The sequence below is a fragment of the Notamacropus eugenii genome, chromosome 2, assembly GCF_028372415.1.
Source record: "Notamacropus eugenii isolate mMacEug1 chromosome 2, mMacEug1.pri_v2, whole genome shotgun sequence".
In the NCBI taxonomy this organism is placed as follows: Eukaryota; Metazoa; Chordata; class Mammalia; order Diprotodontia; family Macropodidae; genus Notamacropus; species Notamacropus eugenii.
The window spans coordinates 87,011,877-87,029,175 of NC_092873.1; the positions used below are offsets into that span (position 1 = coordinate 87,011,877).

Below are 17,299 nucleotides of genomic sequence, written 5' to 3' on the forward strand. Positions count from 1 at the left end.
CTGGGTTCCTAGTGAGTATAACCTAAGTCGTCACGTAAGCATGAAGTAAAGGTGGTCCAGATCCCAGCCATGCAGGATGAGGTTGAAAAGATGCAAAAATGTTTTCTACCAATTCTCACCATTGAAGAACATTTTGTCACAAGAAAATAATTGGACTAGATCTAAAACTGAATAGGAAAAGAATTTAGTTAGCTCCAGAATTGAATCGCAAGTTGAATACCAAGTGGTTCACTCAATTCCACTACCACGTGCTATTTTATGCCCTTAGTAGGAAAGTGCCAGAGAGCAGGTGAGAAATTTAGACATAGTTTAGGGTTAGAGAATGCCTCTTTTAGTTTACCTGCATTAGCATTCTCTTGAGATGTCATTTCTAGTGGTGTGTAAAAGTGGAGAGTTTCTGCTTTTATGTTTTGTTTTTCCTCAGTTCCTTAGGAAAATCAGTCTACTAGCACTTATTAGGTGACTACTATTTGAAAACCTCCACATTTTCTTTCTTTAGCAGGAGGAAGCTGGAATTCCTATCTAACTAGTCCAAGAGAGATACTTGTCCCTCTAGAGCAGAGATTCTGGACTGTCTTTGCTAAATAGTCTTCTTTGGTGTAATCTTGCAGCTATTTCTGAGAATATTGTTTTTAACTGATCTCCCTCTCCAATTAATATCATGAAAATCAGAATTTCGATTGCACCTGATAATGACCCACAGATTAACAATATTTAAGGGAGCAGATTAAAATAATTCTAGTCTGATATCCCTTCTGCCTGAGCAGAGTAGAATGGGGTTTTTCTCCAACTTCTTGCTTCCCCTGCTGGTGGGAATTAAAGTCTCCCTTGGAGAAGGGGAATGGTAGAAGCTAGGTAGAGTGGTAGCTAGGTTGGCCAGTGAATAGAGCACAAAACCAGGAGTCAGAAAGATCTGAGTTCAAATTTGACTCCAGACAAACTGCATAACCTTGTTTAAGTTATTTAACCCTGTTTGCATCAGTTTTCTCCTCTGTAAAATGATCTGGAGAAGGAAAAGGCAAACCCCTCCAGTATCTTTGCCAACAAAGCCCCAAATAGGGTCAGCAAGAGTTGAACACAACTGAAACAAATGAAGTACAAGAGGAGGAGAGGAGAGCTAGAGATGTCTATTCTTTCTCCCTTTGAGCCACACAATGACACGCCATGCCACATGTGAGAGAGACAGCCTTTGTACATATGAGGTCGCACCACACAGAGGCCTCTTCACACACAGGATCTTGTTACAGGTGGGGCCATTCTTACACAAATAAGAGACCCAGCATATTGAAGTATAGCTATGAATATAATTTCTAAATATATTTTACTTTTCATGATTACATGTAAAGACAATTTTAACATTCATTTAAAAATATTTATTTTCATATTTTCTCTCTTTCTACCTCCCTCAATTGCCCCCACCCTAAATCTTGTTTTCAATATATTTTAAAACAAGTTCATGTACTCCAAGTAAAAATTTCCTGATGTAGTGTTTCAACGTAGTGTAGTGGCCGATACATGGTAGGAGGAAGCTACCCAATACAGATCATAGATACTAGCCCTAGCAGAGGGGGAGGAAAGTTTGAGGAAATATGATCAGCTACAAGTGCTACAGTCTTTCTCTTTGAAGGTTTTCTTTATGGAAGGTCACATACTTTTTAGGGCACTCTGTATATGGAGGTTATGTTTGGAGCTTTGGGAGTGGAACTACTGAACTGTCAATGAGAACAATTCTGTTTGACTTGGTAGAGGCAAAACATGTCTTCTTAGACTGAGAAATCCCTTTGTCCCTCCTTCACAACCTGTCTTGTCAGCAATTTGCTGACCCTCTCCTATCATCTGGTGTATTTCTTCAAGGCACAAATTACTTTACTTATTGCCTCCCAGCTTAGAACTTTTAGCCCTAGATTTAAGCTGTGTTTGCTTTTTGCAGGAAACCAGACACAGGATCTCACATTCAATAATTCACAGTCTGACCAGGAAAAGACACCTGCCCTATTTTCAGGTAAGAAAGGAAGATGTCAAATATGGGGAAACCCTTCTGTTTCCTTGGGAAAACGGACAATGAGATTTTCTCCCTGTAGAAAATGGACAGCTTCGTCTGTTGAATGGAAGAGGGCCTTGCTCTGGAAGAGTTGAAGTCTATTACAATGGAACCTGGGGCACCATCTGTGATGATTCTTGGGACCTGAGAGATGCCCAGGTGGTGTGCAGGCAGCTGGGCTGTGGAGTGGCTCTCGAAGCCATGGTCTCTGCTCACTTTGGACAAGGATCAGGGCCCATCTGGCTAGATGAGCTTAGCTGCTCTGGAAATGAATCCCATCTAGGGGATTGCCCTTCCCTCCACTGGGGTCAGCATGACTGCAGACACAAAGATGATGCAGGAGTTCTCTGCTCAGGTCTGGTTTATACACACCCACTAACACTGAGGGACTTGTGGGAGCACTGAGGAGGTGGGGTTTGGAGACCCGAGAGAAAAGGAACTGATTCAGAGAGGGAGGACCCAAGCAGAGCTCTGCCTAGAGTTCATTATCAGGGCCAGGCCTCCTGTCTGAAGGGTGATTTTATTCAACTAATACAATTGTATAGGTGGGTCTACTCCTTTATTTGTGTGTGTGCATTACTGCTTTATGTGTGTGTATGTATATATATATACATATACATATGTATACATATTTATACTTATACACATGTATAAATATATATGTACGTATAACAAATACATATGTGTATGTGTGTGTGTATGTGCACTCCTAATAACTATATTCCTAGTAGAGTGCTATTCACAGAGTACATATACAATATGTGTCTACTAATTTGCTTTACTTTGGCAGTTCAGACATTCACATTGATTTTGAAACTGTGAAACTTATTAGTGAAATCACAGTGGAAGCATTCCTGTCGTTCTCAATGGTGGAGGTAAAACAGAGAGAAATGATTAAAAATATAGAGTAAGTAAAACTGCAAAAAGAAGGTCTGAGATCTGAGTCTTCCCAGTGGAGACTTTCCAGCAGAGCCAGAGAAACTAATACAATTTCCAGAGGGAAGAGACCCAGAGAATAGTGTATCAAATGTCCCCTCTGTTTGTGCCATACTTTCCTTTCCATTTACAGAATTCCTGGATCTCAGATTGGTGAGTGAAGACCGTAAGTGCTCTGGCTGGCTAGAAATTTTCTACAACGGAACATGGGGTAGTGTTTGCTCCAACTCCATGGACGACAATACCTTATCAGTGATTTGCAGACACCTGGGTTGTGGTGCAGAGGGACATATTGAAACATTGTCTAGATCCCCAAAAAGTTTGAAGGCCAGGTGGATTGACAAAATCACCTGTAAAGGCCAAGAATCTTTCCTCTGTCATTGTCCTTCTCAATCTTGGGACCAGAAATCTTGCCAGCAGGGAGATGAAGCCATTATCACATGTGAAGGTAACTATTTCTGTGTCTTCTGTTTGTCTCCTTCTTAATGGGATTTTTTATTTTGTCCAAGTGTATTCAGTCTGTGGACAAGATATAAATCCCAATTTATTTTAATCCATCCAAGGAAACAGTGGAAGAGACCTAGGTTGGTAGCAGTGACAGGACAAAGACTTCAAATTTTTTGTTTTCTCTTATCAAAACCTTAACGTGAACAAGTTCTGAGTCTGTCTTTCCTCCACATTTCCTGTCCTAATAGTAGATTAAATCTTCCCTCAAACAATCTAACCTCTCAGTTCTTCACTATTTCCAAAGGGCACTGTCCTACGCAGAGACACAAAATGATGGTCATACTCTTAATCTTGCTATCATCTGCACTTATATGTTTGTATAAGTTGCATTTATATGTTTGTGAACTCTGACATTTCTTTATCTGATCATAGTTGATGGCCATTACACCTCTCCTTCTGTCTTGCAATCCCCTAGATCTATTCTTCATCTTCAGCATGACCTCCATTCCTCAATTTTTCCCAGGGTCATGATTCTTGCATTGGTCAAATTCTCCTTGATTTTTTAGTGAACTGGGTCATTTCTATTTCTATCCTCTTCTATTGAGTCTCTTGCCGCTTTTACTGTGTCCAAACTTGGCCTCCCAAACCTCATTCTTTGTTTATTCCCACTATCCATTGCCTTTGCTCCTGCTCAGAAAAACCTGAATGAAGCTGGAGAAAATCATGAAATCATGACAACTGAATTTATCACAGTGTTTTACCTAATCTTAACAGGGCCCTCACTGCAGCAAGTGAAACCTTTTATGCCTCCCTCATTGATTCACTAGCTTGCTCTCCAGAGTGGCTTTTCCATACTTTTTCATCCCTCATCCAATCTTGTCTCCCCTTTTCTCTTATCTTTGTGTCATGTTACACTGAAAAAATTGAATCCATCCCTCAAGTTCTCCCTATTCTTCCCTTCACACATCGTATCACCCAGATACTTTCTGTTACTATCTCTTCCTTCACCCTGTCTCACCCAAAGATAAGACCCTTCTTCTTGCTGAATCAATTTCTTGCTACTCACAACTCACCTACCACATAAAACATAGCCTTTTCTCCAATCTTAAAAAAAATCCTCACTTAATGCACTCATTTCTACTAGCTTCCATTGTATATATTCCCTCCCTCTGGTGAATGAAATCCTTGTGAAGACTATCTGCAATAGGTGGAGATTGTCAATGATTTCTTGTCAAAGCTAATGGACTTCTCTCAATTCTCATACATTACAATCTCTCTGCAGTTGTTGACACTCCTGATCTTCTCCCTAGGATTTCATGACACTGCTGTTTCCTGGTTCTCCTCCTACCTGTGCAACATCTCCCTCTCAATCTCTTTAGATCACCTCCATTAATCCTTGATGCTCCTCCAAGGGTATGTGCTGGGCTCTCTTCACACTCAATATTATCTCACTTAATGATCTCATCAGCTCTAATGATTTTAGCTCCACAGGGTTCTGCATCCACAGCATCCATGTAGATGATTCTCAGATCTACCTATCTAACCCTTCGTTCTGTCCTCAGCTCCATTCTCACATCTTCAACTGGACACCTGGACCTAGATCTTCTGCAGACATTTTAAACTTAATAGGTCCAAAACTGAATATATTTCTTCCTAAACCTTCCCATCATTTTAGCTTTCTTGTTACTGTGGAGGACACTGCCATCCTCCTAGTCACGTTGTCTTAAGTGGCATCCTCAATTCTTCTCTCTCTCTTTTGCCCTGAAACAGGCAATATTGAAAGTCTTGTTGATGCTCCTTTTGTGACATCTCCTCTCCACACGCCTTTTTCTTTCTGACACTGCTGCCACACTGGTCCAGACCCACTCTGGGTGCTTGGAAGAACCTTCAGTTTGGTCATTCTGTCTCTCTTCCTTCCAGTCCATCCTCCATTCACTTGTTACATTCACCTTCCTAAAGAGCAAGTCTGACTGTGTCATCACACCACTCCCAAACAATAACTTTAGGGACTTCTTTTATGTCTGCGATGCAATATCACATCCTCTCATTTTAAGCCCTTCCTAACCTAATCCTCTCCTCCCTTTTTGATGTGATAACACTTTGTTTCCCATTCTATATTCTTCATTTCAGTGACATCAGTCTCTTCTATTCTTTGTGCAAGACAGTCTTATCTCCTGACTATCCATTTTCACTGTTTCTCCTAATCTCTGCAATTCTCTCCTTCCTCATCCTCTTGACTTCTCTGGTTTCATTTGTTGTTGTTGCTGTTGTTTCTCAATCATTTCATTCATATGCAATTACTCCTGATCCCATTTGGAGATTTTTTTTCAAAATATTTTTGCCATTTCTACAGCTCATTTTACACATAAGGACACTGAGGCAAACAGGGATCAGTGTGTGGCTCAGGGTCACACAGCTCGTGTTTGAGGTGAGATTTGAAGGCAGGAAGATGACCTAGCACTCTATCCTCTCTATCTCCAGTTGCTTCATACAGGTCCCAGTTAGAGTCCTACCTTTCATACAGAAACCTCTTATTACTCCCCTCTGATACTAGTGCTGTCCCTCTATTGGGGACAGCTAGGTGGTGCAGTGGATAGAGCACCAGTGCTGGAGTCAGGAGGATCTAAGTTCAAATCTCTCCTCAGACACTCGACACTCGATAGCTGTGTGACCTTGGGTAAGTCACTCAACCCCAACTGCTTCATCCCGGGTCATCTCCAGTCGTGCTGATGAATATCTGGTCACTGGATACAGATGGCTCTGGAGGAGAAGTGAGGCTGGTGACCTGCACAGTCCTTCCTCACTCAAAACAAAGTCAAGTGCAAGTCATGTCATTATTTCTCTGATGGCATGGTTTTCTTCGGCAACGAAGGGTGAATACATGCATAGTTCCTCTATTGATTTTTCCAATTTCTCCTATATATATCATGTTTGCACAAATCTCTTCTCACATTGGCTCCTCCAATTAGTCTTTGAGCATCTGGAAGGCAGAAAATGTTTTTGACTTTTCTTTGTGCGAACAGGGCTTAGTACAGTGCCTGGCATATAGCAGTTGCTTAAGAAAATGCAGTCAAAATATTGACTTGTTCCCTTTGACTTTTGCTCTCCTTAAACCCTCAACTGCACATGTAGAGCAGACAACTAAGCAACCTGCTTGTCTAAGCAGTTTGATGAGATCTTACTGAAATTCATTTCCCTCCCATAACATAGTCTTCAAAATTTCTTGACAACATCACATATTTTTCTTCTTTCCATTATATTACAAAATGAAGGACATCATTATTCATCACTGTGGTTGCTCTCTCTCTCTTCATCTTTTGTCAGCACTGCCTCATCTAGCAGGCAGCCTCCCTTTGCCTCAGAGTTCTTCACTCTCTCTCCCCGGACTATTTTGATCTTTTCCTTACAGAGTCTCCAGTTTATGTTCACATCCCTCCTCTCTAATTACACTCTCCACTCCCTAAAGGCAGGCCTTGTATGCTTTGTATTAATATGTGTATTTTGACTTATTTGGTAGCTTGTAGTATGAATTCAACAAAGCATTGAATGTCATAAAGATGAAGATGGTACTATTGTGTATTTTGGGACTAAATTAAGGGATCTTTGTGTATCCTGCCATGAAACAGCAAAATGTAAGGCCCAAATGATATTGTAGGATTATTATTAACCCAGATTTCCCAATGTCTTCTCTTGGCAGGAAAGAAGGACACTGACTGCCCAACCTCTGGTCCCTGCACAGGTATCTCATCTCAGTTCATCTCTCTCTGTACCTGGGGCTCTCCGAGGTTGTTCATTTAGTAGCAGGGAGTTTAACAGGAGATTCTTCTCCTTTCCAGACAAAGACAAACTCCAACTCAGGGGAGGAGGGAACCCATGCTCTGGACGAGTGGAGATCTGGCGCAATGGCACCTGGGGAACAGCATGTAATTACATATGGCATAAAACAGCAGCCAATGTGGTTTGTAAGCAGCTGGGTTGTGGCTCTGCTGTGGCTGCTGTTAGAGGGGCTGAATTTGGCCCAGCAAATGGGATCATCTGGATGAATCATGCAGTATGCATAAGGAATGAGTTTTCTTTTTTGGATTGCCCTACAATATCCATGGGGCAGAATTTCTGTAATCATGAGGTGGATGCTGCTGTCATATGCTCAGGTGAGTGTGAAGGACATAAAATGGGGTGTGGGAGCACTGAGAATAGATATTGATCTGGAAAACATGGGGTTAGAGTCTGCATGTAAATAGAACTTCCACAAATATGTCCTGTGATACCAAGGGGAGCTGTAATCTGATCCTGGGGTCATAGAATTTAGAACTGAAAGTAAAATGGATGATCATCATCCCAACATCTTTATCTTACAGAGGAGGAAATAGAAGCCCAGTAAAGTTATCTGACTGCCACAAGGTCACACAGATTAACAAGAATCATTTGCTGGGAAATTTTTGAACACAGGTGCTGAGACTCACAACTAAAATATCTGTTCTGTCTTCCTGAGCTTTCTCCAGGCAGGTATTGTGGAGACAATATGTAGGGGATTTGGTCACCTTTCTGATCTGCTTTAATACAGTATTTGGGGCATATCTCCCGTCCCTTTTCAGGAGCTCTCCATGATGTAGAAATTCCTGGCCAGACTAATATCTGGAGATTTTTCTGTCTGTCCCACTCTCCTGACCTAAGATAGAAAAAAATGTCTAATCCTCCCTTTTTCTTAGATTTGCTCTATCAGAATAAAATCTGTCACATTTTGTATATCTGCCTGAAGGAGTTTTTCAAAGGGTATTCTGTGTGCAAATTCCTGTTACGTAAACTTGATTCTACCTTCTGAGTGTGCTGTTGTACAATGAACTTGACTCTAAATCTCAGTTGTACAGTTTTATACTAAGGAATGATAATATTTAATATGATTTTGGGTCTTGTAATAAGGTCCAAAGCCTGAAGGAACCAACACACCCTTTGGTTTACTCTAAAAATGTCCTTTCCTGTGTCAGTAACTTCAAAGACTTGTTTATGACATGATGCCTACAACCAGAGTGGTGGAATTGTTTTTTGCCTTAATATGCAGAGACAGAGGAAAAAGACAACCAGGGATCTTAATTTCCATCTCACTCTACTTTGTCAGTTGTCCTGTATCAACTGTTTTACAACCTATTCAAATAAGGAAAATGCTTTTTCGTGGTATAGTTAAAACATAAGGTGACCATAAATCTGAGGCACACAGAGACCTTGGGATTGTTAGAGAACATATTTTGGCCTGAACACCCTTGTACCAGGCAGTCAGAGGTTTCCTTCTGACTCCATCATGTAACTTCTAGATTTAAGTGAATAAAAAATGGAAATATATATATATATACACATATGAATATATTTATATATTATATATATACACAAATGAACACACACGTAAATAAATAAGTGTATATAGATGTATTTGTGTGTGTGTTTCCCTGTTTGTCTTTTAAGCAAATATTTTCAGGTCAACAAGGACAAAGGTAGACAGAGGGAGATAAATTCTCCATTCTAAAGCAAACAAGTCTAGCATAAGGGAAAATGCCAGTTGTGAGTAGCAGTCATAAGACTAACTTCAGAAGCTGGAAGAGATCTTTTGGAGCTGGTGTTTCATTCACTGTTATCAATCATTTCCTCTAGTTATTTCTATGTCCATGTTGCTACTAATCCTCTGGGTGAAGGGACCTAATACAACTAACTTGTATCAATTACATTCTCAGTGTAGCCCAGGGAGATGGATCTTGGGGGTCCTGCTCTAAGTACATAATTTTCTGATTATAAAGAAAATGGAAGCTCTTCTGATACGTGGCAAAGATGATTTTCTGGTCACCAACAATATCTACTCTTTCCTTACCATAGTCCACCACCAAAGCCACAAAGTTTCTGCTCATAATCATATCCACAAAAATCTCTTCAGCAAATGTAATAGATGCTAGAGTCAAGTGTCAAAATATTGTAGGCTTGTTTGAGACTCAGAGACTGAGGAGAATAGTTTGTACAGAGTAGGTCTATCAAATCATAAAATAGATTCAATGGCAGAAGTGATTACTTCTTTCCCAAGCCAGCAGAAATGTCACCTGTTTTCCTCTTTTTTCTCTCATGCTCTATCTCTTTTTATCTCTTTTCTCATTTTCCCTCTCCCTCTCCCTCTCCTTCCCTTTCCCTCCCTCTATGTCTCTCTCTTTGTCTATGTTCATGTCTGTCTCTACCTCTTCCTGTCTCTCTTTGTCTCTGTTTATCTATCTTTCTCTGTCTCTGTCCCTCTCTTTGTCTCTCTCTGACTGTCTCTGTCTCTCTGACAGATTTAGGATGGCCTAGCCCCACAATTCACAAAGCTACATGAGTTTATTAAAGTACTCAACTTCAGTGTACTTGCTGTTGTGTTTCAGAAAAGTTCTTTTCTCTTCTTCCTCCCTGATTTCTTCCTGTGATAATTGGCCCTCATAATTAAAGGAGTGTATGTTTTATAATATCCTTATTTCTTAGCACCTGAGTCCTAGTTCTCAAACATTTCAGAAGTAGTAGGAAATTAACCATTGAAAAATATGAAAACTGTATTTGAAATATGGGGTACAGAAATATAGACACAACCTTGGGCATTTCACAAACCATTTCATAATATCAAAAGACAGCTAATTCATTGTGTTTTGTCTGAATAAAAGGAAGAAAAAAGGAACATATTCAGAGAAAATTTAAAATAAATTCCATTCAGAGTAACCATGTTCTTGGCATAGAAGAGAGGGTTACTTCTCTAATTGTGAGATACCATATGGGTCGATTTCTCCTCCTCGGCTGGAAGGCATCCATACATGCTGTTTCTACATATCTCTCCCCTGCTGAAAAGAGCAGCAAGGTTGCATTTCCTTACATATGTGAGACATGCTCTCCCAAAGAGCACCAGGAGTTAAGTACATTCAGTTTGATTTCAGGTTTAATCAGAGTCAAAACACTTCCAAGGGATTAATTGTTCTGTGCTCAGTTAAGGTAACTTCTTCAGCTTCCTCTCACTTGGGAACATGTGAGACAAAAATGTCACATAATTAAATGTGTCCCTTTCTTTCTGAGAGATTTCTTGGCATTCAGGGCCACTCACTGGAGTTCTTTCTTGTCTTTCCAGGATTTGTGAAGCTGGTTGCAGGAGATGGACCTTGTAATGGGAGGGTAGAAGTCAACTCTGGAACACAGCAGAGCACAGTCTGTGATTGGAATTTCACACTTTCTACTGCCAAAGTCATCTGTGCTGAGTTAGAATGTGGGACTGCAGTCTCAATAGTGAAAAGTGCGCACTTTGGAAAAGGAAATGGACTCATCTGGGATCAAGAATTCCAGTGTAATGGAAGTGAAGCACTTCTGTCACAGTGTCCCACAGTAGCACTTCCACAAGGAAAATGCAGTCACAGCATGGATGTTGGAGTCATTTGTTCAAGTACAACTTACACAATGCGTTTATCCTGCTCCCACATTGTACTTGACACTGAGATTAGAAAGTTGCATTGACTTTTCTAAAGCCCTCTCTTCTTCTCCCCAGGGTACACTGACTTTCGTCTGATGGATGGAAGGTCCAATTGTGAAGGGAGAGTGGAGATCCAAGTTTTGGGGACCTGGAGAACTCTCTGTGACTCTCACTGGGACCTGGCAGATGCCAACGTTCTCTGCCATCAGCTCTACTGTGGTGTTGCCATGAAACCTCCAGAAGATGTACATTTTGGCAAAGGAAGTGACCAGATCATAGGGGACACATTTTATTGCACAGGAATTGAGTCTCATTTATGGGATTGCTCTGTTACTGTTCTGGGGACTTCTCCATGTTCCAAAGGAAAAGTTGCCTCTGTGGTCTGCTCAGGTTAGTGAAAGGAAATGTATAATTTGTACTCCAATCATATTTCTAGGTAATGGACCAGTGAAAGCATTCATATGTGCAGGAAGGAAAAAGTAGAAATGTCTACACACATCAGCAATCTGGTGATCTTTTTCAGTATTCGGAGGAGTATCATGGCATCTTTTTCTTGTAGTAAATGTAAAGAATTCTAACCATATTGTTGGGAATCCTGTATGATATTTGTACATATTTACTTCATATATGTGATTATTCATTTATGAATTTTCTTTGGGAATTCTCAGGTAGGGAAGATGTATTGTGATCCATCAAGTACTTTAAAGCAAATGAGGCTTACATTGATATGCAGTACCAATAGCGAAAATGGATATAGCAGCTCTGGGCATTGGTAGGAAGTGCTAAAAATAATCAAACTTAGATAGGAAGGACTAGGAAATGTTTAAATTCACATGATGGTTGTTTACCCAGAGCAAGATGATAAGATCACTCAACAATGACAGAGTAGATTAAAGAAGATCAAAAATGTTGAAATATAATTCAATATTAGGCAGTCATAGTCCTCTAAGAATAAAATTCCAGGACTCTGTTCTTTGAAAATTGGCATCCTTGTCTCAAAGGGTCATTTGCAAAAGATCTTCTCATTGGTGGAAATTGATGTCATGAGGGTCAGAGCTGGTAAAAGTTGCAGAAAAGAGAAATCCTGGTGTGAAAGAAAGAGATACTGAGTCAGAAGACTAGGATTTCTCTTCTCTCTACTTCTCACTAACTTCATCTCATGAAATCAATTTCCATTACTGATGAAGTTCTTATGCAAATAGATCCTTGAGTCAATGATTACACAATTTTATCTTCTTAGCATATTTGTTAGAGATGCTAGGAGTGAATTAGGCTAAAATATTCTCATCAGAGCTACAAATAGATCAGGGTCCAGAGTAAAACGTAAAGTTAGGGCTCACATAAAGAAGTTATCCATTAGTTCAGTACAGGTCAGCAAGAGGCTGGGGAGAAAACTTGAGGGAAGTGATAGTGAAATGTATGAATGATGAAATGACTGGGGTAGCAAAGGTTCTAGCTTCCAAGTTTATCAATTTATTAAGCAATACATGCCAATTGCTAAAGAAATCAGGACCAGTGATCTTCCTCAGGTTGCAATAAAAATACAGGGGAGACAGATTTTGATGCATTAAGAACAATTCATCAAAAAAGACAATAATTAAAACAAATAATTATTACATTTACGTACATTTAGAAACAAAATCTGTGCATCTGATTTGTAATTATATGAAAGTTAGGGGCTTTCCCAGTTGGGAAGGGAAGAACAAATAGGTGCAATTTCCTGAAATCAGAAAAAGAGTTGTCCTACTGCCTCCAAACTGTCTGCCTTCAATAAAGAAAAAAATGGAAAGAATAAATACTGAATAGTATTTATTACTGGGCCAATTTTTAGATCAAATATGTGGGTTGTTTGTGAGAAAACTCCCTGCATCAATCTTTGGATCTGACTGGGTTCCTAGTCAGTATAACATAGATCTTCACTTAAGCATCAAGTAGAGGTGTGCAGGTCCCACTCATGGAAGATGAGTTTGAAAAGATGCAATAATGGTTTCTCCCAATTCCCACCACTGAGGAAAATTTTGTTACAATATAGAAACTGAACTAGATGCATAAGTCAATAGAAAGAAAATCTGGGTAGCTCCATTATTGAATTACAAGTTGGAGTTCACATCGTTCAGTCAGTTCCACTACTATGTGCTATTCTTATCCCTTCAGCAAGAAAGGCATCCAGAGCAGATGAGAAATTTAGAAAGTGTTCAGTTGTGCTACTTTAGCATTCTCTTGGGACGTCATTTCTAGTGGTATGTAAAAATGGAGAGCTTCTCCTTTTATGCTTTCTTTTTCCTCATTTGCTTAGGAAAATCAACCTATTAACACTTATTAAGTGCTTACTATTGGAAAACCTCGACATTTTCTATTTTGAGCAGGGCAAAGAAGGAATTCCTATCTAGCGAGTCCAAGAGAGATGCTTGTCCCTCCAGAGCAGTGATTCTGGACTTTCTTTGCTCCATGACATTCTCTGGTGTAATCTTGCAATTGCTTCTGAGAATATTGTTTTTAACTGATCTCCCCCTCAATGAATGTCAGAAAAATCAGAATTTCAGTTGAACCTGATAATGACCCATAGAATAACAATATTTAAAGGAGTAGATTAAAATAATTCTAGTCTGATACTCCTTCTCTCTGACGAGAATAGAATGGGGTTTGTCCCCAACTTCTTGCTTCCCCTCCAGGTGGCAATTAAAGTCTCCCTTGGAGAAGCAGGATGGTAGAATCTAGGAAGAGTGGCAGCTAGGTTGGTCAGTGGATAGAGTATAGGGCCAGGAATCAGAAAATCTGAGTTCCAATTATGCCTCAGACTAGCTGCATATCCTTTGCTAAGTCATTTAACCCTTTTTACTTCAGTTTTCTCGTCTTGTAAAATGATCTGGAGAAAGAAATGGCAAACGTCTCCAGGATCTTTGCCAAGAAAGCTCCAAATGGGGTCAGGAAGAGATGAACATGACTGAAAAGACAGAATTACAAGAGAAGAAGAGAAGGGCTAGAGATGTCTGTTCTTCCTCCTTCTGAGTCACACAATGACACCCCCATCCCACATGTGACAGGGACAGTCTTTGTACACATGAGGCCTCTCCACACACAGGTCTCTCTGCACACAGGCTTTTGCTGAATGTGTGGCTGTCCTTACACAAAGAAGAGACCAGATATATTGAAATATAGTTAGAAATACATTTTCTGAAATACTATATTTTCTTTTTCATAATTTCATGTAAAGAGAATTTTAACATTCATTTAAAAATTATTTTCCTATTTTCTCCCTTTCTACCTTGCTCAATTGCCCCCATCCTAAGCCTTGTTTATCAATATATTTTAAAACAAATTCAGGTCGACCAAGTCAAAATCTCCTCATTTAGTGTTTAGACATGGTCTAGTGGCAGAAACGTGGTAGGAGGAAGCTACCCTATACAATTCAAAGACCTAACAGAGGGGGAGCAACTTCAGAGGAAGTTTGATCAGGTACAAGTGCTACAATCTTTCTCTCAAGAGCTTTTCCTTATGGAAAGGCACTCTGCATATGGAGGGTGTGATTGGAACTTTGGAGTAGAGCAATACAACTGTCAATGAGAACAATCTTGTTTGGCTAGGTAGAGCCAAAACCTGCCTTCTTCGACTGAGAAATCCCTTTGTCCCTCCCTCACAACCTGTCTTCTCACCAATGTGCTGACTCCTCTCATCCAGTCTGTTTCCTCAAGGCACATATTTACTTTACTTTTCCTTTCCCAGTTTAAACTTCCAGCCCTAGATTTGAAGTGTGTTTGCTTTTTGCAGGAAACCAGACACAGTCCCTCCCATTCAATAACTCAGAGTCTGACCAGGAAAAGACACCTGTCCTTTTTTCAGGTAAGAAAGAAATTTGTGGAATCTGAGGAAACCCTACTCTTTCTTTGGAAAAATGAACAATCAATTTGAATTTCTCCCTGTAGAAAATGGACAGCTTCGTCTGTTGAATGGAAGAGGGCCTTGCTCTGGTAGAGTTGAAGTCTTTTACAATGGGACCTGGGGAACCATCTGTGATGATTCTTGGGACCTGAGAGATGCCCAGGTGGTGTGCAGGCAGCTGGGCTGTGGAGTGGCCCTTGAAGCCATGATCTCTGCTCACTTTGGACAAGGCTCAGGGCCCATCTGGCTAGATGAGCTTAGCTGTTCTGGAAATGAATCCCACCTGGGGGAATGCCCTTCTCTCCATTGGGGAATGCATGACTGCAGACACAAAGAGGATGCAAGTGTTCTCTGCTCAGGTCTGGTTTACACACACCCCAGTAACAGTTTGGGACTTATGGGAACACAGAGGAGGTGGGGTTTAGAGATGGAGAAGGAGCTGATTCATACAGGAAGGAAGATTTCCTGACCCAACCACAGCTATCCTTAGAGTTTAGTTTCATTGCCAGGCCTCTTATCTGAAGGGTGAAATTTTCAGCTAGTACAATCGTATAGGTGGGTCTGCTCCTTTATTTGTGTGTGTGTGTATTACTGCTTTATGTGTGTCTGTATGTGTATATAAATTTACATGTATATACATATGCATGTATGTACACAAATATATACATATATGTGCATGTATGTGTATATGCATATGTGTTCTCCTTATACCTATATTCCTAGTAGAGTGCTATTCACTGAGTACATATACAATATGCGTCTGCTCATTTGCTTTATGTTGGTGCTTAAAAAATTCACATTGATTTTGAAACTGTGAAACTCAGTAGTGAAATCACAATAAAAACATTCCTGTCTTTATTAGAGGTGGAAGCAAAAGAGAGAGAAATGATCAGAAATACAGAGCAAGTAAAAGTGCAACAAGAAAGGCTGGCATCTGTGTCTTTCCAGTGGAGACTTCCCAGCAGAGCCAGAGAACCTAATACAATTACCAGAGGGAAAAGACCCAGAGAATATTGTATCAGATGTCCCCTCTGATTGTGCCATACTTTCCTTTTCATTTACAGAATTCCTGGACCTGAGATTGGTGAGTGAGGACCGTGAGTGCTCTGGTTGGCTAGAAGTTTTCTACAATGGAACATGGGGTAGTGTTTGTTCCAACTCCATGGACGACAATACTGTGTCAGTGATTTGCAGACACCTGAGTTGTGGCGCTGAGGGACATATTGAAACACTGTCTAGACCCCCAAGAAATTTGAAGGCCAGGTGGATCGACAAAATCACCTGCCAGGGCCAAGAATCTTTCCTCTGGCATTGTCCTTCTCAATCCTGGGACCACAATTCTTGCCAACAGGGAGAGGAAGCCATTATCACATGTGAAGGTAACTATATCTGTCTCTTCCATTTGACTCCTTCTTAATGAGATTTTTTTTTTAGTCCAAGTGGATTCAATCTGTGGACAAGATATAAACCCCAATTTAATTTAATCCATCCAAGTAAGAAGTGGAAGTGACCTTGGTTGGTAGCAGTAATAGGACAAAGGCTTCAATTTTTTTTTATTATCACATATCAGTACCTTAATGTAAACAAGTTCTGAGTCAGCCTTTTCACCACATTTCCTATCCTAATAGTAGATTAAATCTTCCCTCAAACAACCTAACGTCTCAGTTCTTCACTAGATTCACTTGCAAAGGTCTCTATCCAACTCAGAGACACAAAAACATGGTCATACTCTTGATCATGGTATCACCTATAAGAGTTTTACTTATCTGTTTTTTAACTCTGAAATCCCTTTATCTGGTCATAATTAATGGTCAATACACCTCTCCTTTTGCCTTTCAATCCCCTAACACTATTCTTCATCCTCAGCATGACCTTCATTTGTCAGCTTTTTCGGAGATCAAGATTCTTGCACTGGCTAAACTCTCCTCCTTGATTCTTTGGTGAACTGGATCATTTCTCTTTCCATCCTTTTGTCTTGAGTTTCTTGCCCCTTTTACTATGTCCAAACTTGACTTTCCAATCCTCATTCTTTGTTTATTTCCACCATTAATTGCCTTTGCTCCTGCTCAGAGAAATCTGAATGAAACTGGAGAAAATCATGAAATCATGCTAACTGAATTCATCACAGTATGTGAGCTAAGCTTAACTGTACCTTCAGTGGAGCAAGTGAATCCTTTTATGCCTCCCAAATTGATTCACTAGCCAACATGCAATGCTGCAAGTCCAGTGGATGCTCTTTTTTGTACCATCTCTCATGCACGCCCCCTTTTTCTTTCCAACTCCACTGCCACACTGGTCTAGTTCCATTCTGGGTGTTTGGAAGAGCCTTCTAGTTGATCACTCTGTCTCTCTTCCTTGCATTCCATCCCCCACTCAACTGTTACATTCACCTTCCTAAAGAACAAATCTGACCACAAAATCGTGCTGTTCCCAAACAATATCTTTAGGGACTCTTTGTTCCCTCTAGGATCCCTCATCACATACTCTCATTTTAAGCCCTTCCTCTCCTCAACCACTCCTCTCTTTCTATTCTCATAACA

At 40.2% G+C, this 17,299-nt stretch overlaps 1 protein-coding gene across 1 annotated transcript in view; it reads left to right on the forward strand.

Moving 5' to 3' along the window:
- LOC140522739 (antigen WC1.1-like) overlaps positions 1 to 17,299 on the forward strand; it is an 88,769-nt gene that overhangs the window by 4,839 nt on the left and 66,631 nt on the right. The window contains exons 4-13 of the mRNA XM_072638037.1: positions 1,931 to 2,002; positions 2,082 to 2,396; positions 3,111 to 3,425; positions 7,122 to 7,163; positions 7,261 to 7,575; positions 10,545 to 10,853; positions 10,956 to 11,270; positions 14,649 to 14,720; positions 14,804 to 15,118; positions 15,824 to 16,138. Of these exons, the coding sequence (XP_072494138.1) occupies positions 1,931 to 2,002; positions 2,082 to 2,396; positions 3,111 to 3,425; positions 7,122 to 7,163; positions 7,261 to 7,575; positions 10,545 to 10,853; positions 10,956 to 11,270; positions 14,649 to 14,720; positions 14,804 to 15,118; positions 15,824 to 16,138 (2,385 nt within the window). The remainder of the gene's footprint in view (positions 1 to 1,930; positions 2,003 to 2,081; positions 2,397 to 3,110; positions 3,426 to 7,121; positions 7,164 to 7,260; positions 7,576 to 10,544; positions 10,854 to 10,955; positions 11,271 to 14,648; positions 14,721 to 14,803; positions 15,119 to 15,823; positions 16,139 to 17,299) is intronic.